The sequence below is a fragment of the Schistocerca piceifrons genome, chromosome X (assembly GCF_021461385.2).
Source record: "Schistocerca piceifrons isolate TAMUIC-IGC-003096 chromosome X, iqSchPice1.1, whole genome shotgun sequence".
In the NCBI taxonomy this organism is placed as follows: Eukaryota; Metazoa; Arthropoda; class Insecta; order Orthoptera; family Acrididae; genus Schistocerca; species Schistocerca piceifrons.
The window spans coordinates 898,442,420-898,469,528 of NC_060149.1; the positions used below are offsets into that span (position 1 = coordinate 898,442,420).

At 42.8% G+C, this 27,109-nt stretch overlaps 1 protein-coding gene across 1 annotated transcript in view; it reads right to left on the reverse strand.

Annotated features, from left to right (window-relative positions):
• LOC124721206 overlaps positions 1–27,109 on the reverse strand; it is a 1,098,625-nt gene that overhangs the window by 51,089 nt on the left and 1,020,427 nt on the right. Inside the window, exons 8-16 of the mRNA XM_047246056.1 lie at positions 22,214–22,753; positions 18,304–18,498; positions 17,071–17,132; positions 15,531–15,719; positions 14,736–14,836; positions 14,587–14,657; positions 11,790–11,897; positions 11,638–11,708; positions 6,213–6,339 (exon numbers count right to left, since the gene is read on the reverse strand). Coding sequence (XP_047102012.1) covers positions 6,213–6,339; positions 11,638–11,708; positions 11,790–11,897; positions 14,587–14,657; positions 14,736–14,836; positions 15,531–15,719; positions 17,071–17,132; positions 18,304–18,498; positions 22,214–22,753 — 1,464 coding nt within the window. The remainder of the gene's footprint in view (positions 1–6,212; positions 6,340–11,637; positions 11,709–11,789; positions 11,898–14,586; positions 14,658–14,735; positions 14,837–15,530; positions 15,720–17,070; positions 17,133–18,303; positions 18,499–22,213; positions 22,754–27,109) is intronic.

The following is a 27,109-nucleotide window of genomic DNA, read 5'->3' on the forward strand; positions in this document are numbered from 1 at the left end:
AAGAAGCTTGCACAGGATAGAGTAGCGTGGAGAGCTGCATCAAACCAGTCTCAGGACTGAAGACCACAACAACAACAGCAGTAAACAAGACAGTCAACTTACTGAATGTTTCAAGAGCAACTGTTTCCACAGTCATGACAGCCTACACAAAACATGGTTCAAATGGCTCTGAGCACTATGGGACTTAACTTCTGAGGGCATCAGTCCCCTAGAACTTAGAACTACTTAAACCTAACTAACCTAAGGACGTTACACACATCCATGCCCGAGGCATGATTCGAACCTGCGACCGTAGCATTCACGCGGTTCCAGACTGTAGTGCCTAGAACCGCTCGACCACTCTGGCCGGCACACAAAATATGGAAAGACATCATCGTGTAAACGTAATAGTGGCCGCAAATCAAAACTAAATGACAGAGATCGTCCTACGCTAACACGAATTGTGTTAAAACAACACAAAACTACGGCAGCAAAAGCGACTGCAGAGCTCAATAGCCATCTTCGAGACCCCGTATCTATCGACAGTGTCCCCCCGAGAAATCTATAAAGGGAATATTCATGGCCGAGTTGCTATACCGAAACCGTTAGTGACGACAACCAACGCAAAGAAGCGTAAAACATGGTGTCGGGAGCATAAATCCTGGACGGCTGATCATTGGAAACACGTCATATGATTTGACGAGTCAACGTTGTCATTATTTCCAACATCGGGCCGGGTTTATGTTTGAAGAACGTCAAAAGAAGCCTACAAACCAGACTGCTTGATTCCAACGGTTAAGCATGGAGGTGGAAGTGTGATTGTGTGGGCAACCATATCATGGCATTCTGCTGTTCGCATTATTACTCTCAAAGCCCGTGTTACAACCAACGATTATGTTAACATTTTAGGTGACCGGGTGCACCCCATGATTCACATGTTGTTCCCCAACAATAATGGCATATCTCAGGACGATAATGCACCTATTCACACAGCCAGGACAGTACAATCGTGGTATGAGTAGCATGCAACTGAAGTACAGCGTTTTACCTGGCCAGCACAGTCCCCGGACGTGAACATTATCGAACCCTTGAGGGTGATATTGGTGCGCAGACTCCGGAGCAAATTTCCGCCTCCCTCGTCACTACAGGAGTTAGAAGAGGTTCAGATCGAAGAGTGGCATAAAATTCCACTGGAAAATATACATTCATTATATGCCAGTATTCCAAGAAGGATCGCTGCTGTATTACGGGCAAATGGGGGTCCAACCCCTTATTAATGAACCATTCCCATGTAAGTACAGGTGTTCACATTATTTTGCTTATCCCCTGTATATTTGTTCAATCCTTCTATTAGTCTGTTTCCTCCTTTATCCTCCCTCTTTCCATCTCCACCACCCGCACAGTGATTCTTTCCAGACAGTAAAAACTGTGTGTACCATGTTCGGTTGAAATCGGTTCAGTGATTTAGAGGAGATGTGGAACATACATACAAACACACAAATATGGGTAGCCTACATCAATTTTTATAATTTGTATGGATGTCTTTTCTTGCTGAAGTACCAAGCAACAACTAAATTATTTTTCTCGTCAAACAGTTCTATCTTTTTAATTGTGGGAATAATTTTCATTAGAACACGTTTGTTTATTTACGTTCTTATTTATGCATAGTACAGGCTTTTTCTCTGTGAAACGTAAATACGTTTTTGCTTTCAGATATTTCATCTATCTTGCAGGAGAACACTAGTAGGAAAATAACAGGATCTTGTGTAAACTTTTAGGGGTGTTACGAAAACAAAGCAAACACCACGACGGAGCTTAAGAAAACACTAAAGCACTAAACCCATTTCTATAACAGGAGTGAGTTCGGCTAGAATAATTGAACTTCAGATGCTAGCAGAAGCTGCCAGAGTTCCCTGTTTCTGCACATGCGCAGTGTGCAGCATACTCGGAAATGAGTAACTCCACATTCGGCACAATCTACAGATGATTGACATCATACACACACTGGCGACGTGGTGGGCAGCTGACGAGCGCACCAAAGACGAACGCACTTCGGGTAGTCAGTTTCCAACAGAAAAACGTGAAAAACGGGCCTAAGAATCATTCCTTTGTGAAAGTCGTTAATTCTGTGGGTTTTCCCATTTGCAGCCCATGTGGTCGAACAAATAAATTTAAATTATACTTTTCATTTCGTACCTCTAACGGCACAGAAGGCTGTTCCAGTTGGCATCGAAGAGTCAGGAAATTCTGAACCAAATACGGGGCAAGTTGTTAATGGGGCACAGGTAGAATACGGGGGAGAGGATTTGACTTAAAAACCTTGTTCAGAAACGGAGGATGGGTAACATTTTTAATTTAATTCTGGAACAACATGTCCCTGATAAAAAAGTGAAAGCCGTGTATAGATGGATATGCTCACAAAGTAATGTTAATGAACTACCCGCTATTCGCAGTGCACCTAGGCTGTTGCGCGAGCACAACATGTGGTGATTCCCATCCGTCTCTCCTCCGCTTATGCACTGATGTGACAAAAGTCATGGGATACCGTCTAATATCGTGTCTGGCCTCCTTTTACCCGGTGTGCAACAATTCGATGTTGCATGGACTCAAAAACCTCTCGAATATGTCCCACAAATGTTCGATGGGATACATGTTGCATGCCCAAACCGTTTGCTCGAATAGTCCAGAATATTCTTCAAACCAATATCGAAGAATTGTGGCCCAGTGACATGCCACATTGTCATCCATAAAAATTCCATCGTTGTTTGGAAACATGAGATTCATGAATGGCTGCAAAATGTTCTCCAAGTAGCCTAACAAAACCACTTCCAGTCAATGGTAGGTTCAGTTGGAGCAGAGGACGCAGTCCATTCCATGTAAACACAGCCCACACCATAATGGGGCCTCCACCAGCTTGCACAGTGTCTTGTTGACAACTTGGGTTCATGGCTTCGTGTGGTCCACGCCACACTCGAACCATACCATCACCTCGTACCAACTGAAATCGGGTCTCCTCTGACCAGGCCACGGTTTTCCAGTCGTCAACGGTGCAACCGATATGGTCACGAGTCCAGGAGAGGCGCTGCAGGTGATGTGCTGTTAGCAAAGGCACTCGCGTCGGTCGTCTGCTGCCACAGCGCATTAACACCAAATTTCGCCGCACTGTCCTCACGGACGCATTCGTCGTACGTCCCACATTGATTTCTGCGGTTATTTCACGCAGCGTTGCTTGTCTATAGCACTGACAACTCTAAGCAAACACCGTTACTCTCTGTGGTTAAGTGAAGGCCATCGGCCAGAGCGTTGTTCGTGCTAAGAGGTGGTTGTTGTTGTGGTCTTCGGTCCTGAGATTGGTTTGATGCAGCTCTCCATGCTACTCTATCCTGTGCAAGCTTTTTCATTTCCCAGTACTTACTGCAACCTACATCCTTCTGAATCTGCTTAGTGTATTCATCTCTTAGTCTCCCTCTAGCTTGTTACCCTCCACGCTGCCCTCCAACGCTAAATTTGTGATCCCTTGATGCCTCAGAACATGTCCTACCAACCGATCCCTTCTTCTTGTCAAGTTATGCCACAAACTCCTCTTCTCCCCAATTCTATTCAATACCTCCTCATTAGTTATGTGATGTACCCATCTAATCTTCAGCATTCTTCTGTAGCACCACATTTCGAAAGCTTCTATTCTCTTCTTGTCCAAACTATTTATCGTCCACGTTTCACTTCCATACATGGCTACACTCCATACATATACTTTCAGAAACGACTTCCTGACACTTAAATCAATACTGGATGTTAACAAATTTCTCTTCTTCAGAAACGCTTTCCTTGCCATTGCCAGGCTACATTTTATATCTCCTCTACTTCGACCATCATCAGTTATTTTGCTCCCCAAATAGCAAAAGTCCTTTACTACCTTAAGTGTCTCATTTCCTAATCTAATTCCCTCAGCATCACCCGACTTAATTCGACTACATTCCATTATCCTCGTTTTGCTTTTGTTGATGTTCATCTTATATCCTCCTTTCAAGACACTATCCATTCCATTCAGCTGCTCTTCCAAGTCCTTTGCTGTCTCTGACAGAATTACAATGTCATCGGCGAACGTCAAAGTTTTTATTTCTTCTCCATGGATTTTAATGAGAGGTAATGCCTGAAATTTGGTGTTCTCGGCACATTCCTGACCCTGCGAATCCCGGAAAACTGAATTCCCCAACGATTTCCGAAATTGAATGTTCCATGCATCTAGCTCCAACTATCATTCCACATTCGAAGTCTGTGAATACTCGTGCGCCCGTAGCTACGTCGGAAAGCTTTTCACCTGGATCACCTAGGTACAAATGACAACCCCGCCAATTCACTGCCCTTTTGTACCTTGAGTAGGCGATATTACCGCCATCTGTATATGTGCATATTGGTATCCTCACCTCAGTGTGTACGGTTCTTGCTGCGACACGTGGCTCGTGAAAAAGACATGCCGTGGCGCGTATGTCACAGCACGTCTGACGTATGCCAGCGTGTAGCGAGTAACTATTTCAGACGAGTAGAATAATTCTTGATTGCGCGTTTAAACGCAAGCTCTCGATAGCACATAACACAGTTAAGACATTTAGTGGGTACCTTTTCAATTACACATTGAATTCCTGTGAACCCTGCAAATCGCCGAGTGTTGGCCAAGTGTGGCGGGCATGCTGACTAATGTGGCATCACACGAGTTAGTTGCGGGGCCCGTATTTTTCGTTGGCGCTGATGCAACACCAAAAGGCAGCATTCATAGAGACGGTGCCGGCAGTATTGAGCTTCGGTGAATGATCATCTGAGCCCCTCTGTTATCCTCGGTAGTTGATCGTGATGGCCGTGAACTACAGAAATGTTGAAGAAGAAAGAAGGGAGATTGTATTTAACGTCCAACCACGACGAGGTCATTAAAGACGGAACACAAACTTGGACAGAGAAAAGATAGGGAAGGAAATCAGCCGTCTCCATTTTCCGTCTAATCTATGTAGGAAACTTGTATCAGGAATGAAACGTTCTGGCAGATTATAACTGTCTGCTGGACCAGGACTCGAACCCAGGTGGGCGTTACTAGGTGAGCTACCTGAGCACGACTCATGACCCCTCCTCATAGCTTTACTTCCGCCAGTATCTCATCTCTACCTTACATCAAGAATGCTGGATTGAGATTTGAACTCCACTTCACCCGATTGCTAGCCCACTGCACAAACCACTGCGCCGCTCTGGTTATCTACAGACATATCACTACTGAAATTTTGCATCCTTTTACGGCTATTGAATTCCACATCGGATACATCGTCTTCCAACACTATGAGTAACCATACAACGAGGCCAGCAAGCTGAAGCACGGTTTGAGGTGCATACTGGTGAAGATCACTTGATATCATAATCCCAATTTCGTTGATGTCAAATCTACGTGACCTGAGTGGCACCTCAGATTCACGATCCATCTCTTCTTAATCTACAAGAATTGCCCGGCGCATGTGGACATATTTTGCGTACCAAGTGTACCAACGGCATTAAGACTCCACGTACAAGGGCGAACCAACTAGAGTTTCCACTTTTTGGTATAAGAAATAAGGGACATTTACCTAAAAATACGGGATTTTCCACAAAAATAAGGGACAGTTCATAAACATTTTGAAATCCAGTGTTACGGACCAGTTTCTATTACAATATAATTAGTTTCATTAACAGAATGAGGTAATTACTGAAATTGGTAACAGAAACTGACACCCATTTAGCAGTACGTACAGTACAATGCACTAGTTATGACGAAACATGCAGAAAAAAATATTAGTAGAATAGGTAAATAAACCAGCATGCTCAACTTTACCACTGAATGGCGATAGATCACGCGATTTCCTGCTTCTGAGGCTCCAAAGAGAAAAAAAAAATAATGGGGCTACTGTGAATTTCAACGGGCTCAAATCAAATACGGATTTTAAAATATTTAGAGACAGAAAAAACAAACGTTGGTTTTTACGAGACAACAATTCATAATAAAGAACGCAAAATTTTCACTTCAAATACGGGATGTCCCGTACAATACGGCAGATGGCAGATGGCAGCCCTACAACCAATACTCCATAATATTACAGATTATGATTGTAAATTAGCTTAGATATTCTTCAAAAAAATTCACATGTAAAAAAGAAATCTGTAATCTTGTAAGTATTTACTAAGGCACTTAATTTAAATTTTTCCGTTAAGAGTAGTACCTTTAAGAAGTCAGACATTTGAGACTTTATCTCCATTTCTGTAGTCGGGAGGTCGATTTGCTTTCGAATCTTCTTCATACGGCCATCGAGAGCGTTTATCTCGTTCTGGAGCTGTTCGACGGTTGTCCTTGAAATACAGAAAACAGTACAACATTAAAGGTTTGTGAAATTGATGCCCTGACGGTACCTGCAGATTTATTGCATTATCAACATAAAAAAATTCCACAAAACTGTCACAATTTCCACTGTTTGCTCTTCTGTCAACACTACAAGGAAAAAAAGTAATTAGCTGTTAATAAATATATGATACAATATGATATGAGGAATAATATCAGGCACTCCTGAGTTAAATGTTTGAAACACTCGTGGATAATAAATTGTTGTGCTCGAACGTTATGGGCATGAGATTCTCCTACTCTCTGACCTAAACTATTATTTTCTTCTTCTGCTTTTTCGGTTACTTAATCTAAAATCGTTTTTTGGGTTTTTGACCTTATGATACGTTCTGTACACACTTACCCATTTACCGAAACATAATAGCATTTTTGTGTAGCATTATAAGATGATCTAATGTAGGCTAACCTTCTTTGTTACCAAGTTCAAGACCACTGTGCAGAAATAATTTGCTGGTCCACTCCCTTATTCTCATCACGATGCTGCAGCTGTGTGTCAAGTGTCCTCGCTAGGGTCTTTGCCTTTCTTCAAGTTGTGGACCACTTCAGCTTACGCATCGATGACAGACTTACTACAACGTAACGTGGAAGCCGAACGACTATGCAACTCTTAAATATTTGCTAAACGGGAGGCTGAGAAATAATTGAAAAAGGAAAGAAGATAAGAATTTAACATCCCGTCGATAGTGCGGTCACTAGAGAAGAGAGAAATAATTGAAATAGAGGTCACGTATTAAAAATATCCTACGGCCAACCGTTTTTATTTTATCTTTTTTTTCCTTCGGTGGCTAGCTTCTCACGCTATATTCCTGACCGTCTTGGCAATACGTACCATGTAATACTACCTTCAACATAACATAACAAACACGATTCCTCTTCAAAATAACAACCAAAAAACTCCTTTCCAAAACACAAACATGATACATCTTGCAAAATTTTCAGAACTCCTCTCTGAAAGCAAATAAAATACCTTTTCTACGGCAAGCCAGACTCATATTTTATTGGAAGTGACTGAGTTACCCAGGTATTACCACCACCTGCTCTCAGAGCATTCCTTCCAATAGTAACTCTTTCTCCTACCTTCCAAACTTCACGAACTTCTCCTGGATACCTTATGGGGCTAAATCCAAGGTATCTGTGGAGAAATACCTTGGCAGCATTCTAGGGGATTGTTTCCAGAATGAGTTTTCATTTTATAGCGGAGCGTGCGCTGATTTCAGACCAGTGCACGATTCATCGTAGAATTAAAATTCACTCTAGGACCTTTTATTTAGTTCTATTAGAAACATAAATTTTAGCGCAACATTAAGAATTCACTTTAAGACTGGCAGTCACAGTACCTAGTTGTTATTAATTCCCAGTACGTTATGGATACGTCATGCGCATAACTCTCAGACAATGGATTGAAAAGCATGCTCTCCTTAACAAAAAGTGATTCTCTGCGGATTCGTCGATGAGGGCTTGCAACAACATGTTTATTCGAGGTAGCCGTAAAGAAATCTTGGTATGTGTAGTGCCTAGTACTGCATGTCTTAGAAATGCTGTAACTACACACTCGTGTGGAACATTTATAAATTTTCGCAAAAAATTAACAATGAAAGAAATGAAAAACTTTAAGTCGCAGAACACAGAAGCTTCAGGAGTAGTGTTTATCTGAAGCACTTGTGTCACGTTCTGAGCTACAACTCTTTTTTCATGTGTTCCTGAAGCAAGGAATATTCTATTCTCTGTAACTTGCTACACAGTTAATTTGCATAGCAGTCCTGTTTAGCGAGTCATGTTTTGTAACTACACTTGTTTTATTATATTTCACCATTTATAGCGAAGATTACATTCAACAAAGAGGAAACTGAGTTGTGGAAATTCCTGAACATGTGAAGCTAAATGTTCATCAAGTTCTCCTGAACGTTATTTGTTGTGGGTTAATTATTATCAACGCACTGAAAGAACAAGGAAAATGGGTCATCATACAATGAAGCTGCTGGTAAATCTTTCAGGTTACATGGTCGTGGTCCATGAAACTTTTCTGTTGCTAACGTTTCGTCGAGAGCTACGCTGGACGTATCCAGAAGTACTACTCGTTCCGCTGATTCCTGGCGACTGACAGGTCAGACATCGGACAGCGACATAAATACTATGAAAAAGGGACACAGTGGAAGTCTAGGCGTGATCGACACAAATAATTATTGTCAAAGATATAACTTAACTATCGACTGTCATCTGTCAAAGATAAAACTTATCTATCGGTTCTGTAGAGCAACTGTCTATGTATCACTAAGTTTCATGCTTAAGTTTTATCTCTGACAAGGAGTATCTCTGCCGATTACTTAAACTTGTACTCAGTGAGCTGAATACTAAACTGGAGAGACCAGTACACGAAACCAAGTGGTGACGCATCAGAGGCGTGCACAGAGCCTGAGCGGCCCGCCCGGGACTGCTGGGCTGCCCGGTCAGCCGCCAGAACCCGAGTCCCCCGGTTGCTCTTCCAGTCGTGCGCTCACCAGGCATCAAAAACGGCTCTGAGCACTATGGCACTTAACTTCTGTGGTCATCAGTCCCCTAGAACTTAGAACTACTTAAACCTAACTAACCTAAGGACATCACACACATCCATGCCCGAGGCAGGATTCGAACCTGCGACCGTAGCGGTCGCGCGGTTCCAGACTGTAGCGCCTGGAACCGCTCGGTCACTCCGGCCGGCCACCAGGCATCACACTGTTGCAGGCGCGAAACGAAATCTCTGTGACCTCTTTGCAAGCAGGTTTTTACTGCGCACTGTATTTACCGACACAGTGCTTCACTTCCGGTCTTATATTAAAATAACTGATGGCTGTAATATCAGCAACATGATGGATACTCAAATCTCCACTGTTGCTTATAATTATTAAATGAACTTGTTGTTAGGTGCAAATGAAAAATCTGTGTACTTAACGATGTAGTGGAAATAGTTAATTTTATTAATGGTCATTCTACCATCCTACTAATTAGCGAATTTTTGTAATACTAACCTAAGTATTTAAAAGTTTCTATTGACTAACGTGGATGTAAGACCGTTATATCACAGCAGAACTTTTCTTGTACTATATGATGTTTATCTTTTTCTCACCAGATACACCTTTCACTAGGCAAAGTCTGGATTCCGATCGTAGCTTGTTTCACAAAAATTTAGTTAAAATCAACAGTTGAAATTTATTATTGCACGGACCAAACACAAACCTGTGTAATGTGCAAGACCATATTAATTGTTCGTTAAAAGCCTTGTAGTTTGGGAAATATGTCTAAATTCCAAACAAATTGAGTGCTTCGATATGCTTCACGATTTCCTAGTAGAAATTCATCTTACTTCGGATGAAATAAAATTAAGGAATAAAATTAAGGAACATTTGAATGGATTTGGAAAAATTTCAAACACTAATTCCCCGCTCTATCTAGTAATAACAACTGGATTCGCAGTGACTTAAAAAAGACAATAATTTTCGAATCTACATGAAGTGTAAATTGAAACGAGCAGCTGCTTGAAACTTCCAATGACTAAGTTACAGAAAGTAAATATTTGTGACCAATAAGTTTCTGATTAAACTTAATGATGGCGTTTCCAATGTTATCAAATAAAACGGTAACAAGTTTATTACCTGTCTTGTCCACATATCATGGAGAAAATGTTTTTCCTTCTTACACGCCGGCCGCGGTGGTTTCGCGGTTCTAGGCGCGCAGTCCGGAACCGCGCGACTGCTACGGTCGCAGATTCGAATCCTGCCTCGGGCATGGATGTGTGTGATGTCCTTAGGTTAGTTAGGTTTAAGTAGTGCTAAGTTCTAGGGGACTGATGACCACAGCTGTTAAGTCCCATAGTGCTCAGAGCCATTTGAACCACTTTTTCCTTCTTACACGTATATAAAAATAAATCCAGAAACAAAGTTCACAGTGAAAGTAATTTGAAACTATCTTTACCTTCTGTGGTTCCTGATATCAAAGTTACGTCACACGCGAAGAATGCAGATCGTCCTCAGTGAATTCTGAGGAAGGGTTGAGCCAAGCGGTTCATTAATGAAAACTTTCAGATTAACTGAAAAGTGTACAATACTTAAATATTGCATACTAGACCTAGCCATGTTATAAAAGGTTTAGGGGTATTAAACCATTTGCTTTGAATTCAATTACGACCATGTCACAGTAAGTACTTTTTGTGATACATCCATCATTTGACATTACACGTAATTTTTCTTTGTAAATGATGAAGAACGCTCTGTTCATAGCACATCAAACCATCACGATTGTCAAAGGAATGCAGACGATTAAGAAGCCAATTCCACATTCCACACATGTGTGACCATTCAGTTACACATTCCCACCGCTGCCTGTTTCCCAATTGGACTGAGCCTTGTTGACACTTGGGCTCGGCCTTGTATCTGACGAGCCGCGGGCCTCAACAGCGTATCGCGGCTCGCGCGGTAAAGTTGTACCTGCGGTGCGGGCAACAGGCCGAAGCTGTCGGCTGCAGCGGGGCTCGCTTGGTAAACGTGGCACGATGCACGGCTCTGGATGCAATACGCCACAGCCACCATGATGGATCGAGGCAAGCTGTCAAATCCTTGTACTAAACAGGAGAAATGAAACTGCTGTTTAGTGATACTACGTGGCGCTGTAGTTCAGCGGAAGAATCGCCTGAGAGTGGCAAGCACAATCAGTAACAACAACCCTGAATGCCCCTCGTCAGTATGGCATACCCACGAAACCCTGTCACGGTTTTCTATGCAATGACACTTTTGAGAAGTGTCTCCAGTTTAGTATTGAGCTCACTGCCTGTACAACGCTTCTTTTTCACAGTATTTACGTGGCTCTCTGACGTCTGACCTGTCAGTCGGCAGGACGAGGAACAGCGCACTCCTGTATAAAACTTTAGGAGCGGAAAAGTTTCACGGACCACAACCATACAACCCGGGACATTTACTACCAGCTAAAATACATTATCTCAATTTCATACTGCCGTCAAAGTAGTTAGCTCTAGGAGCAGCTGTGAAGTTACTACATTTCAACCATCACTATTTATACATGATGTGGAATATAAGTGTGTGGAAACTGCAGAAGCTCTGGAATAAGTATGTCCACACAAACCTGCCAAAGATTTTGATCACATATTTTAATCGATCCTCTGCATTCCCACTTACTGACAGCAGAAAATCATGTATTGTCAATAACAGATGGTTACATCGTGAGACACTTTTCTAAGTACACAATATTGAGGAACTTACTTCGTTGCCTCTTCTAGTGCTTGCATTTCTTCAGGAAACTTCAGGAGAGATTTCTTCTTCTTCTCTGCTTGCTGTAAATAGTACCATATTAGTGTTTAGAGGAATATGATATACTTAATAGACTGAAATAATAGTGAGTGTAGCGGGCTTACCATTGCTACGAAATGAATTAGGTTCATGCCAGGTTTGTTGGCTCTGATATCTGTCAGTTTTTGTAGAGAACTCAATTTTACACCAGCCGCATTGCCTGCATAGCCGCCCTGTAAATAAAAATAATTAAATATGTAAACATTTTATGATCTGTCCCTAATATAAATACTGCACAATACACTGTGCAGAGCGTATTGGAGAAAGATTTCCTTTCCTTTTCCGGTTGGATACAGAGCGAAGAAGAAGTGACTGTCTATACACCTCTACACATGCTCTAATTTTGCTTTACTGTAAACCAGGGGTTCCCAGACGATGGCACGCTTACCACTAGTGGTACACAGTGACATTTCAGGTGGTACACATACAAGTAAACAAAACACAGTATGAAGTAAGTATAATTATTCTCTTACATTATTTTTGAAGTAAAATGATAGAAAACTGATAACAGTAGCATCTATATAATTTTAAAAAAAATGGATGTATTCCAGAATGTTTGTTTCGCACTGTACGAAGTATGCAGGAATGTCGGACTGTACCATCCTCATCCACCCCTTCATTAGTCGTCGCTGCCTTGGCGGGGAATAATTCATCTTGTTTTGCCGTTGGCGATCGGGTTTTGTCGACAGTTGTTCGGCAGTTTTCGTGCCGCTCTGCAACTGCTGCCAACTTATGCTGTGTACGAATCTGTGGCGCTGCAGTAGTCATTACATAGTGAACTGCTAATTGTCGTTATTGTCGATTTATGGGGTGTTACGTTGCTTCCAAACCGGCCGCGCTGTGTCGTGCCACGGAAAAGCATGGAAAGAGAGTGGGCGCAGCGCGGATTGGCGCAGCTGGTGTGTGTATGTCAAACCGCGCCGCTCTCTTCAACAAAGAATAAGTTTCGCGCAGTGTCCTTACATCAAAACGGTTCGTTTTTGCGCGACACTGTTGGGCGGCTATTCTCGTTTTCCACTGTTATTCAAGCGCGCGTGTGCACACCGGAACACTGCTGCGCACCTACGAACACTGTGCTCTGTTCTGCGCAGTTCAGCGCCGTTCCGTTCTGGAAATGCACGGCGCGAAGCTGCGCCTTGCGGTTGCTTTCGCTGTGGACGCGGTTTTACGTTAAATGGCATCGTGATACGAAGAAACTTTGCGTCTGTAATTGGGGTGTACCTATTACGAAGACCACCACCCCAACTCAGAGTTCGTTAAAATGTAAATGCCCAAATTTCTAAAAAGTCAAGTGCTACGCAGTGACAAGAAGTTTGGGAATCCCTGCTGTAAACAGCAGCATCAGCAGCGGAGAGTCTGACCCAGTATGATAAATTGTTTGTGCCTACTGACAACGTTAGTGATTCTATCACGGTCGTCGGAGCACAGCCCATTTTTCTTTCGTATCTGTTGTAATTGCTGTCCAATGTATGGTACAGGGTTCTATTAATAAAAAATGCACCCTGCCAGTAACACTGCTGTCAAAATCTCCGTATATATCGTATCTAGATTATTATTAGTCGGCGATGTGGTGGAGTGTCAAATCCCTTTCGGAAATCTAGAAAGACGAAATCTTGCTGTTCACCTACATCTACTATTTGTAAGATATCGTGTGTGAATAAAGCAAATTGCATTCGGTACCGCTCCCCATACGAGACACTGATGCCTTCTTTTATTCTTCGCAGCCTTTTTTGAAATCGATCAAGAGAAAGTGCAAAGATACCGCAGTAACGAGATCTGACCACTCGTTCGTTCGTCGCGGATTATCAGCTTAAACATTTGGTAGCTCTGTTACAAATTCTACATTGTAAACTTTTGGAGCGTATTTATCCTCTGTTAACTTACTTTAGGGTCTACAATTAAAGCAAAGAACTGATAAACTTCCAGTAAATCTATTATTCATTAATCTTTTTTACCTTTTAAGACCAAAGGAAACTATCGATTTCATTAATATAGAGTTAAATGACTCTCTCATGAGACTTAAAAGATTTCGTCAACGTATTATGAAGTGGCCAAACACTCATTCGCGCTCTCATACACGGAACTACAAAAGAAATACTTCCAGTACTGCAACCGAAAAACTGTTTTAGACTAAAACTGTACTCTGTAGTAAGCAAAGTGGAACCAAATTTGGTCACATTATAGTTTCTATAACTTCTTGTTGAATGTTCTTGGTTTTGTTTCCAGACAGAGGCAAGAGTTTCTTTTGTCAACTTTCATTATAATGAACATTTGCTTAAGTGATTACTAGAAACTGTTAATATCAGAAGAGTATTTGCAGATTGGCCGGGTATTTGCGCTGGATGCTTGATTCCATTCTCCGCAATAACAGCTACACGGTATGGCGACTTAACCTAAAGATCGCTATTAATTACAAGTGGGAATGTGAACACAAATTGAGAACATCACATGTGATGCTCACGGGATCAACATATTTGTGGTTCCAATTGCAGGACAGGGTGTTGTATAGTTCGCTTATTTTACATAATTTCAAATCCTCATAGAAACTCTGCGATCTTACTTAGCTAAGCAATTGCTAAGTTCCTGAACGAAACTGAATTCAAAGTCCTATAATCCAGGTTTTGTAACATGACCGTCTGAACTAATGTAGCTGGAAGTATTTGACTCTCGAGGGATTAAATAACAATCACGAAGTATGTGTTGGTAACTGAATGAAAAAGTGTTGCTTAATGCTGTCTCCGGTGAAGGTATAGGCTTAAGAATGGCAGCGACACATTTCTTCCAAGTTCCTTATTAACTATACTATAAAAACTTGCCTGTAATATAGTATGATATTTAACTACGCAAATATGTAACACTTACAGAGTTTAAGAAGTTTCCAGCAACAAGGACCATGTACAGGACTTCGTGCAATGGCTCACTGTTCATGAGATCTGTAACAATGGGTATTTTCATTAGTATTACTGAGAACGACAGTAAAATAAAAACCATGAACTATTTTGTTTTCTTACCTTCACCAGCAACAATCATTGCACCAATGCTCGGTTCTAGATACGTCATGTTCGATGCGAATTCTTCCCTCAGAAGCATGCTCTCGATTCGAAGTTTGTAACTGCACATGAATGAAATATTGTATTAGAATGACGCAAACATGGGATTTTTGATTCTAGTAACAGCTGAATACAAGTGATCAAAATATTGTTTGTACTTTTCACTAATCTGTAGGTGATATTCCGAAATCTACCGTAGCTACCATAGATTTCTTTAATTTTTTGTGGGTTAATAATAACTAACGCCTACAGACGAATTTGAGAATGAAACAAAAAGTGGTTTACTGGAAGCAAGTAACAAAAAGCATTTTGAAACCAGAAATACTATCAGAAAAAATACATCGTCTTTTTCTTCTCGTGTTAATATATGTGTAATTAAGAATGCCTAATTGCTGTTCAAGAGGGAAACGGAGGAAATGAAAGAGCTGTCGTAATGTAGGTGTATCTTTGATAGATTTCACAAGAATTATGTGACAGCTTTGTTTGCTACGACTCTGCCCAAAACTAATGAGAAATAAACAGATACAATACGTTTTTCTTACTACTTCACGATTAAAAAAATCTACTTCTTCAACGAAAAGACATGAAGAATTAAACAATAAAACGCTCATGCTATCATTAATTAGTCTGCAGATTAGGACAGCTTTGAAGCTTCATAATATTATCCTATTCAATGGTTTAAATGGTACAAACGGTATAGATCTAATTTGTATAAGAATGACTGATTAAGTGAAAATTTATGTGGTATCTAATTACTTTGGAACATCGATGAGTTGAAGAAGAAACTTCTCTGCGTTTCCCAGCTTTGACTTGTCGCCATCATATGACTTTAGCATCTCCAACTCATCGACTTCTGGCAGAATTTTGAGTAGACCTCTTAATTTCTCAGCGCCAATTTCATCATGCGCCCCATCACGGATCAGTTGTATAATATCCTCGTTTGAACTGAAAGCAAAGCATTTAATTGTTATGAGATACGAAATGATATCTATGTGAAACAAGCAATACAAATCTTAACCTCTAGACACTTATGTATTAATCGTTAACTTAAATATTTATGTTCTTACGTTTCTGGATAACGCTGAGGGGCATATTATTGTGTACATGGGCAAAAAAATTAATTCAGTCACAAAGTAGATAGTAGTAACTTGAGGATTCGCTTGTCTGCTTTCTCTCGAACTCCAAGTTCTACAATGAACACAGGAACTTATCACCAGAACGTTTTACGTTATTGTAAAGCTTGTCAGTATTGAAAATCAGACGATGATGAAATTGTGAAGCTACAAACAAATTTATAATTCATGATGAATCTGTATTGGCACTCATATGAAGGCAAAATTGCAAGGAGTATAGTAAATTTACAATTTCATGATGAACCTCAAAAACGAAACTTCAGTTAGTATTTGCTACAATGTTCACCGTGGGAAAGGTTTTTCAAAGGAACTACTACATCACACTGCAGGTCTTTCAGTTAACTGCAAACGACGGATTCCCTAGTAGATTTCCCGTGAGAGTATACAGCACCGCTTGGTTTGAGGGTATACGGGGTGTGTTAAGATAAGTAAGGAACCGATACTCTCGACTTTGACGTTTTGTTTCTAGAACGTATTCGAAAATGCATAATTTGTCACCTGTGATAACGCATTGTTAAAGTGATTTCTCGTGATTCCGCTAAGTTTCTCGTTTAGCCAATTTTAGCTTACGTGGCTGATTGCAATGAGACAATACTATGACTTTAGCAACTGCTCTATGACTCACGTTCGTTTGATTGTCACAGTACCGATGTGAGATATTGCACCTCCCTCCTGTATAAATTTTCTTGGACTCTCTTGGCATTCGTATCTGCTCGGTGGGGACGATTGTGACGAGTGATTGTGAAGTGTAGGGCTGTATTTGTCGTGCTGTGATGAAAGTAAGGGAAAGGGTGAACGATGATGCTAGTACATAGCCTAGCTCTCATCTAAGAGCATTAATGGGATCGTCTACGTCATCTTCTTCTTCTTCTTCTTCTTCTTCCAAAGGACGAATCGACGTCAACTCTTACCTATAAGACACTGCAGAGTGCATTGTAAATTAATCCAGGACTTGAGCTATACGTCTGGTGATCATAAACTTTACGCCACTACATCTTCACCAGCCCACCAAATACTTGTGTTAAAGTTTTCATCTATGATCAGAATTTGGACCCAGCCAGCTCCAAGCTGGGCGCCATGGCACAAGGGAACATTAGCCACTTCTGCTACGGATAGAGTGTTAGTATTCTACATACTGACATGACTTTCATTCTAATTCATACCTTCTGAACTGCTTTAAGAAAATATTAACATTAAGGCTCCTTTTTCCATCCAGCAGTGCAATCTGAAACAAAAGAAGACAGCAGTATTAAGACAATGACTAAAAAAGAAAATAAACATACATTTTTCACTTTTATAGTGCTCTGATGCGTCAAAATACCCGATTCAATAGTAAACGATTTTTAAAGGTAAGATAGAAGATATTTTCGAAATAAAATTTAAGTAGTATAAAATAAACTTCTTAATGTACTTTTCGTATTTATGGTACGTTTAAATGCACATTAGGATAATGTAATACGCTATGGTGTCATTTAGAAGTTGACTTCAGTTGAAATCATTGTTTTCTGTTAAATATTTAATAAAATATTTTCGTGATATTACATGTTTCCTTTCATTCTTTATCCATTTTCATTACATAAATATGTACGTGTTTTGCTCGTTGACATCACATAAAAATCCAGGCTGTGCTGATGAGTGTCTATACCGAGTGTCCCAGACGTACTGTATGAGCGTTTTTATTCGAAAATTGTACTCGCACCGTTAGTCAGTTACTGTGTTATAAGGAAACCACTATGGAAGAATTGAATGGTTGCTAAAATCTGCAGGAAACTGGAGGAAACAAAGAAAACTTTAAAATTTCAAATTGGAATACGGTTGAATATTTGATCTCAGAATAACATGTTCATGTCTTGAAATTTTTAGTACGTTGTCTCGATACTATGGTACCACCAAAATAATCTTCCTGGAACTGACGCGATGAACAGCAAGCGCTTAAGGGAAGTAACAGAAATTTGGATGTTCTCAAAAATTCCTTTTCTATATTGTAGTTATAAAAAGATCATTTCTTTTTATTTGAAATAAATGAATTTTCCCGTTCTACATTTAAAAAACACTATACTGAAATTGGAAATAATCTTTTTGTTTGGAAAGTACTACAAAACAACAGATTTGTCTCTTGTGGTTGTGGAACACTAGAAATATGGTGTTCACCACTCAGTTCACCCCTGTTGGTTTTCTTAAAACGTGTTATACGCAAAAAGCTCGCAAGAACCGTTTCCGAGAAAATAATCTGGTGAGGCACGTAGGGGACACCCTGTGAAAGACACATTTTATAAAAGTTTATAATAACTACACCGAAGAGCAAAAAGTCTCAGTCAATTGCACAGTACAGAAAAACATGAAGTAATAGTAGGTGATGTGGTTTGTTCAGTATGTGTTTTGCTACTCGGGCTTACCTCGGCTGACTCCTTGCGACGCCTGGGGTCGGTGTCGGCAGCATCTCGGCCCAGCCGGGGAGACGCCTGCGTGGACGACGCCGCCGGAACTTGCTGGCAGAAGAGGCCCTCCATCTCAGCCCAGTCTAGCTCTTCCATCGGAGAATGCTCGTGAGTTTCAGCAACGAGTGACCATATGTTCCTCTTGCCCACGACCTAGTAAAGGAACATAGTGTAAAAGATCGAGTTTATGTCGGTCAATGATGTTATTGTTTTGACTGACACCAAACAGTTCTGCTCACGTAACTAACAGGAAAAGATATAAAGGCCATTTAGATGTAAACACAGTAACTATTGCATTACGTCCACCTGCTCTGGACAACAGATAAAGCAGATGAGGAAAGACGTTGTTCATAGCGGCCACAGTGGGCCATTCCTCATTCTGAGCCTCCAAAAGATGAAGACGTCGACCACAATTTGGATCCAGGTACTTTCATCTCCAGGGTTTCCATCTCGGTAGCTTCCTTTGCTAACCAATCTCAAAGATCGTTTCCCAGAATCCCTACATGACTTTGGGTCCAGAGGAGTGCAATCGAGAGTCACTATAGATTAGGAAATTGCGAGTGTAATGTAGGTCTCAGTTAATGGTCACTAATTCTGCTGTAAAAATACTACATCTACACTGAAGTGAGTGTTTTTCGTGGCCACCAGGCATAGCCGATGAGATCACTGACCAATGAGCCGTCAGTTTAAATTACTGTCGAATCATGAAATTCGCCAAGAACTGGTAGAAACAAACGCCAAAATTCTGAGGGGTTTATCGTTTTCTTTGGCCCAAATGAAAGGACCAACCAGATATTCGAATAACATATGCACCATGGGGGGAGGGGAGGAGAGGTTCGGGAAGTAAACATGACGAGAGGGTTCAATGGAGGGAGACTGAGATCACAGCGAAGAGACTCCAAACAAAGTGCTGCTGGAATATCAGATCAGGGTCGTCCTTGTGGAAGGTGAATCACCCATGGCAGAGAAGAGAATATGGTGATTTGGGTGTTCAGTGTAGCTGAGGACTCGTATTGTATGATTTAGTAAGGGGGACTCTGATCCGTAAAAGAGGAATCCCAGCTTCTACCAGGAGGCTGTCTACAGGACTCATCCAAAGGCGCCAACCACGAGACGTATCATTCAGTGATGAACCAGGTCCAGCAGCTGTAACGTCAAAGTGGCTGGAGATTCATAAGGAAGACATTCGTACTCCACTCTAGATAGAACTAGTACTTTGTACAGACGCAAGAGAGTGGAGTGGACCGTACATGATAAGGTGAGGCTGAGGCAGCAGAGTGTGTTGAATTTCGACTGAAACTTCCCTTTTACCTGGCGGAACTGTAGTGGCCGTGTCAGCAGAGTATCAAATAAAAGTTCCAAATAAACGATATTACTCTGCCGCACTGAGCAGTTCATTACGAAGGTAAAGTTATGGGTGTGGATGAACAGTTTTACTTCGACTGAAGTGCGCAACATATGTCTTTGCAGTGGAAGACTGGAAGCCATGGGTGATAGCCCGGGATTGTGCTTTCCTGATGGCACCTTTCATCTGGTGTTTAACAACATTCGTGGTCGAAGAACTGCAGTAAGTACAAAAGTCGTCCACATATAGGGACAGTGAGACTATAGACCCCACAGCCTCTGCAAAGAAAAAGGGTCACTGTCGTAACTGACGCTATGGAAAAGTCGAGATACGATACGAAATAGCAGGAGAGAAAAAAAAAAACTCGGATAAAAATCGGGGAGGGGGCCTCTAAAACTCCACTTGTACAGTGTGGTAAGGATGTGGTAGCATCACTGGCCTTTCTTAAGAAGACGGCCCTTATAGCAGACTCCAGTTGAATTAAGTAATAAACCACAATGATATGATGGTGACGGGGATGTCACCATCAGACGCAGGGAACAATGCCTGTGACTGAGGAGGTGTCGCTTTTCTTTTTAGTGAGGAAGCACTTTGCTAATAGATGAAACATCTCTGAATGTTTCTTCAACATTTTCAACACAGAAAAACTAAAAAAACAAGATGCCATGAGTTCAGATACAAGCTAGGTACTGAGGGGAGAATTTATCGCTGTTTACGAGACCTGTTTGTTGATTCCGTCACTGTAGAATGACTTCGTTGACGGAGCCACAACCTCACCTTTGCTTGCACCACTTCATCAGTATCAAAGTGGAGTTCTCGAAGGCGTCCTTTGAGTTTTGGAAACTGATGAAAATCGGATGAGACCAAGTGGAGGATGATCCATGACAGCGAAACCAAGGCATCGAATTGTTGCAGATGTCGCAACGCTCGTGAGTGGTTTGGCGTTTTTATACTGAAGGAGAGAGTGCTCCATGTGTGGACGAACTCTTCGAATTCGAATCTCGATTACAGCACGCTGTTTCTCACGCACCGATATAGTTACGTTACACACCGCCCTACAATTCTGAGCCCTCTAGCGGCAGAGGGCTGCAAATATGTAGACATTAAGATTAAAAGTATAGAATGTTAATAATGTTTGTTCCATTTTAAAAGCCTTAAAGGTTTTCACATAAAAAATTCGGAGGAATTACTTTTCTGAACGCCCTCGTGTATTGAATTGACTTTCCTCCCATGGCGTGTCCATGACGGTGTGGACTGTGGTTACCTGGAATTAACTAGGCCCTGGTCCAAATGAACCAATCACTGACTGGAAATGTTAATGTTTGGCTACTTGGAGACCATTTGCTACCATTCGTGGACTTCATCTTCCCAAACAACCGTGGAATTTTTGTGGATGACAATGCGCTATGTCACCAGGCAACAATTGTCCGTGATTGTTTTGAAGAAAATTCTGAACAATTCGAGCAAATGACTTGGCCACCCACACCCCCGGACATGAACCCCATCTAACAGGAATGGGACATAATCCAGAGGTTAGTTCGTACACAAAATCCTGCACTGGCAACTTCCGCGATTATGGACGGCTATAGAGTCACCTATAGAGTGCAGGGGACTTCCAGAGACTTGTTGAGTCGATTCTACGCCAAGATGCTTCATTACGCCGGGAAAAAGGTGGTCCGACATTACTTTATAAGGTATCCCATGACTTTCGTCACCTTAGTGTATGTACATATCCCACATGAGAGTTATGGACTTTATTCTAGAAGGATTACAGTATTGTTACAGAATACGAGGGAAGAACCCAAAAGCTTCTATTTTCTTTACTCTTCACTCTTGAAATTGCTTAAAAAAATAACTGCACCTGAATCTGATTGATGTCCAGTTAAAATGAAAATGATTCATTTCATTTTTCACCTAATTTTCTAAGGTTCCGTATCTCATTTGGTGAAAATGGAACACTTATCCGATCACTTTGTTGTCCGTCTGACTGTCCGTCCTTTAATAACCGCGAGCGCAGGTGAAGGGACATCTATTACTCAATCTATCCCTTCTTTTTCTATCGCCCTTCTTAAATCGAGTATTTTTCTTTTCTAATTTCCTATTTCTAGTGACAAGTGTAACAGTTTTATAGGTGTAGTACAGCTGCCTTTTACACAAAGGACACTCAGCTACTCTAACAGTCAATGCCGCACCGAGTAACTGCTCGCATAAGGGCCGGAGGTGAACCAACTCGTTATTGACTCGCTCAATTTGTGAAGCTCTTTCTCTCGAATAAATCACCCAATTTTTCTGAAATTGTAATCATCGTCCGTTTGTACACGTACATAAAATCTATCCATTTCCGTCCCATTCGCATAATTCCTTCACGGTGCGTTTTTTAAAATTTTATTCTATTTTATTTTTTAACCCCCTCGATCCCTTAAAAAACTGACGAAGGAGATTGGACGTCTGTGGTGACCGAGCTGCCGGCCGATGTTATCGGACGATCTCGGGTGCGACTGTGAACGCAGCGTGCGTACGTACCTTGTGGTTGGGGATCTTGTTCCAGTTGATGGTCTTCATCTTGGCGCGCGGGGTGGGCGTCTCCTGCTGCGGCAGCAGCTTGCCGGCGCAGTCCGTGGGCTCCGGGCTGCACGGCGGCGGCGCGCTCGCCGGGGCCAGCAGCGGCGGCGGCACCGGCGCTCCCCCCATGGGCGGCGCGACGCCGACGGCGGGCGGCGGGGGCGGCGGGGGCGGGCCCGGGGGTGGCGGCGGGGGCGGCGGGCAGGCGGGCGCGGCGGCGGCGGGCGGCGGCGGGGGCGGCGGCGGCGGCGAGGCGGCCGACTGCTTGCGCGACGAGTGGCAGGCGCAGTGGCAGCCCGCCTGCGCCTTGTTGCTGGCCGCGCTCACGCTGGGCGACCGCAGCAGCCGCGTCGCGTCGCTGCGGGACTCGAGCAGCGTGGCGCGGTGCACGAGGCGCTCGGCCGCGTCCCACACCAGGTCGCTGATGGGCTCGCGCGGCTCCACGCGCAGCAGGTGCTGCAGGATCGACAGGAACGGGATCTCCTGCGGCGTGTCCGCCACCTGCCAACCGACACCGACACACGTGCTAGCGGCAGTTGTTCAAGCACGCGTTATAGAGGCAAAAAAAGTAAACGAGGGGTCGCCGACGAACAATGTGAGAGGAAATTGCGGATGTGCAGCCACTGACTTCAGTATGAAATATTGTCCTAGTGAGTAAAAATTTATCTGAAGGGTAAACCTTTCTATTATGTTCCCGTCTAATTCGTCTCAAGTTTCAGCCGTAGTGCGTGGCTGGGGAATGTGAGTCCCGCACGGTGAGCACCGGTACATTTTGCTGCCGATGTAACGCACTAATACGATCCGACACGAATACATCGAGCCAGGACTGTAGCTCGTGTTGTACACAACGGTAAGGAGAGGTGCTACAGAGTGATCCGGCAACTGTCATCGTAAGAAAGCTGGACAGGAGCAGAAATGATCGGCGAACAAGTTGAAACAACAAAGAGAAGACTTAATTAATTTGTATTGCTACAAATGTACGAAGTAATAAGAAATAGAGTCCAACTAACGATGTCAACTAGGGTGCTCCAGCCGGAGGTTCGAGTTCTGTCTCGGGCACGGGTATGTGTGTTGTTCTTACCGTAAGTTAGTTTAAGTAGTGTGTAAGTCAAGGGACCTCAGCAGTTTGGTCCCGTAGGAATTCACACACATTTGAACAACTAGGGTGAGGTTCGCCATATTAAGGCACGAAGGATGGAGTCGGCGCATTCTGAAGAGAAGCGGCTCCCTAGTGCGAGTGGGCTGTCCTATATTGCGGCGGTAGAGGGCGCTAGTGGTACCGAGCCACTGGACGTGTGGCTCAGCGGGTGCGCACGCTCGGGTCCACCAGATCCCGCTCGACTGCCATCGGCGTCAGACGGAAACTTACAATTCTGTTGCCGTGACGCCCGTGGGATGGAATCGGTAAGTGACGCAACACCTCGACCACTCAAACCCTCTAGATTTTTCCGTACGGGGTCGTGTCAAATAACCTCAAAAACGAAGTGCACAGCGCTCCCATACGGTTGAAGACCTGCAGCAGCGTACTGTACAGTCTTGTCAGATTTACGAGAATTTCCGGCTACGTTTGAAAAAAGTCATCGTATTTCCCTGCAGAGACGAGTGCACTATTGCATCCAAATCCCACGGAACGCTTCATTTGACATGTACGAGTGTACACTAAATTGTGGAACGTAACGTGTTAATGTAGTACTGTATTCTTGTTGAAGCAGGCCACAGGTAAACTTTGAGTGCAAATACAGGGCTGCTTCATCGAATACTTTACATTTTAAATACATTTGTACTAAGACAACGTTTCATATTAAAAACAGTGACTGCTCGGAGCCGCATATTTCCAATTATCTCGCCAACTGCTCGTTTTAGAACCCATTATTACTCCAACTATTTTTGCTTCGGTCAACGTACACGTTCAAGTGTGTCAGTTTTCGCCATTGATAACGATATAGTTCGAGTATAAAAGTCCATCCCTTTATCGCAGGTTTCAGTAATGGCCGCTAGTCAAAACAGGGAGCTGTCATTCGGCGTTCACAGTGGACAGTCGTCTATATGAGCCAGTTTTGTTATGGCGTGCCGCGCGGGATTAGCCGAGCGGTCTCGGGCGCTGCAGTCACGGACTGTGCGGCTGGTCCCGGCGGAGGTTCGAGTCCTCCCTCGGGCATGGGTGTGTGTGTTTGTCCTTAGGATAATTTAGATTAAGTAGTGTGCAAGCTCAGGGACTGATGACCTTAATAGTTAAGTCCCATAAGATTTCACACACATTTGAATTTGTTACGGCGTAAAGTGAAGCGCCGGGACGCCAGTCGGAAACGAGAGAGCACAGAGGGCTGTGACGAGACGTCAGCCAATCGCACGCTGACCGACTCCTCTCCAGGACGACAACGCGACGGCAGTGCCGTCTATGCGAAGAGGACATAAGCGCAGCGCCGACTGGTCGCAGCCTAGTTCTACAGCAGCATCAAGATTAGGCACTACAAGACCGGTGACTTAGGAATTGTACATACTAAACAACATTGTTGATTTTGTCTGTCACCCTACACTTGCGACACACCTGTTAAACACAAGGTTAAGTATTATCATGTACTTTTCGTAATAAAACTCATTAATACGATTTGCTTGAATTGTTGTCTAGCGATCCGAGAAAGCTGGTTTCTAGACACCCCTTATTCGACGATTAGGCAGGATTAAACAAGTTTTACATCTGACTGCTGATTTAGAAAATTAAGTTATACTTAAATGATGATCTTGATAACATCCTGGACTTATTTCCCGAATCAAAAGTCACGTTTGAGCAGCTCCAAGGCTTGGTTAAACAGCGACTGATTTTAAGGAGCGACCTACTGCTCGTATATCTCAAGTGTGCATTTACGCGTCTTTTGCTCTTTTCGAATTTTAATTGTTTTCCTATTTTGTTAATGGAGGAGGTTATCGGCGGAGGTTGGTTGCTAGGGAGCAGCTGGGGGGCAGTGTAGTCACTGTTTGCCATGTATTTCTTCCAGTCTAATAGTTGGAGCTATGAGTCTTTCAAAGTAGTTGAATTGTTAGCTCCGGAGATACGCAGAAAAGAGGCTCTCCTTTGCGAATTTAGAAAAAGTGTTGAAAGAATATAGGCCTAACAATCCGTCACGATCTCCTGCAACTAAGCCGCAGACGTCTAAATTTCCCCCAACCGTCTTTACGTCTGGCTGAACTACTTCAAAATGGCACTAAACCGGGTGCGCTCTGGGGATAGCACCTGCGCAGATTCACTAGAAAACTGGGGAAGAATAACATTTCGGGACTACGATTGTGGCGCTCCGAGGCAGTCCATCCATTATCCCTCCCCCCCTCCCCGAGTGTTTTTTATGCTCTTATAAGGAAACTGGACTGACTCCGTGGACACACCTGCATCGGCGATAGAATAGAATGAACATTTTGAGGTTGACATATAATTTCTTTTATGCCCTTACTATTTTTGTGAAAAGGTGTTAATTCTTTAAAAAAATGGTTCAAATGGCTCTGAGCACTATGCGACTTAACTTCTGAGGCCATCAGTCGGCTAGAACTTAGAACTAATTGAACCTAACTAACCTAAGGACATCACACACATCCATGCCCGAGGCAGGATTCGAACCTGCGACCGTAGCGGTCGCTCCGTTCCAGACTGTAGCGCCTAGAATCGCACGGCCACTCCGGCCGGCTGCTTTTAAACGCTAGTGTACTTTCCGCGTATTAAGTCTGCACACCTACTTGCATGTAACGTCATACGCTAAATAAATAAATAGTGACAGTTTTAACCCTGCCTCGCGGTGCAAAGTGAGGCTAGCAATCGTTATTTAGAGCGAGGTAATAATATGGCAGTGGATGAATCCGGGCCGACCGAAGTGGCCGAGCGGTTCTAGGCACTACAGTCTGGAACCGCGTGACTGCTACGGTCGCAGGTTCGAATCCTGCCTCGGGCATGGATGTGTGTGATGTCCTTAGGTTAGTTAGGTTTAAGTAGTTCTAAGTTCTAGGGGACTGATGACGTCAGAAGTTAAGTCCCATAGTGCTCAGAGCCATTTGAACCATTTTTTTTTATGAATCCGGGACCGGTGCGCCTCACATCCATGAGTGCTTGCAGCCGCGGTCGCCACACCACTGAAGCACGGAGTATGAGCTGCGAGCAATGCTTCCGGTGCTTCAAATCTCCATCCTGCCATCCAGACCTTGGTTTTCCGTGGTTTATCTAAACTAGTTAAAGCAAATGCTGCTCTACTTCATTTGAAAAAGGACACGGCCCCATGGTTTATTGAGTCCAATACCGGTTTGTAATGACATCGTCGTCGCAAAAATTGACATAATGACCTCGGAGAAAATCCGCAGCCAGCTTTATTGATGTCTTTTTTAAGATTCCTGGATTCGGTTCAACAAGAACCGCACTCATATCTTTAAATACAAGTAAAATAACTAATCAACAAATGCGGCCTCTAAGTAAATAACGGGTCAAGCTCCAAAACTTGAAAATTTGAGTTATTGGTGAAATTCCGCTGTAAACGCCAAGGGCAATAACATACATTCTGGTACAAGCGCCAGAACAGCGGGAAACAGTGTTTACAGCTGACACCAACATCTACTACAAAATTTGAAGATGCCAACATCGATGTTTAAACAAAGAATCATGCGCCAACTTTCTGTTCTCTGTTAGGTTTTGGACATTGCTGAAGTAATTACACTGCTGGCCACCGTAAATGCAACACCCTGAAGGAAGCATCCGAATGAAGTGAAATTTACACCATGGGTTTGCAGCGATGAGATATGCAACTGATTAGAATTTCAGCGCAGACGCACATCACGCGCGCCTGTGGCGCCACCTCATAGCGCCATTTAAGGCTTGGCGAT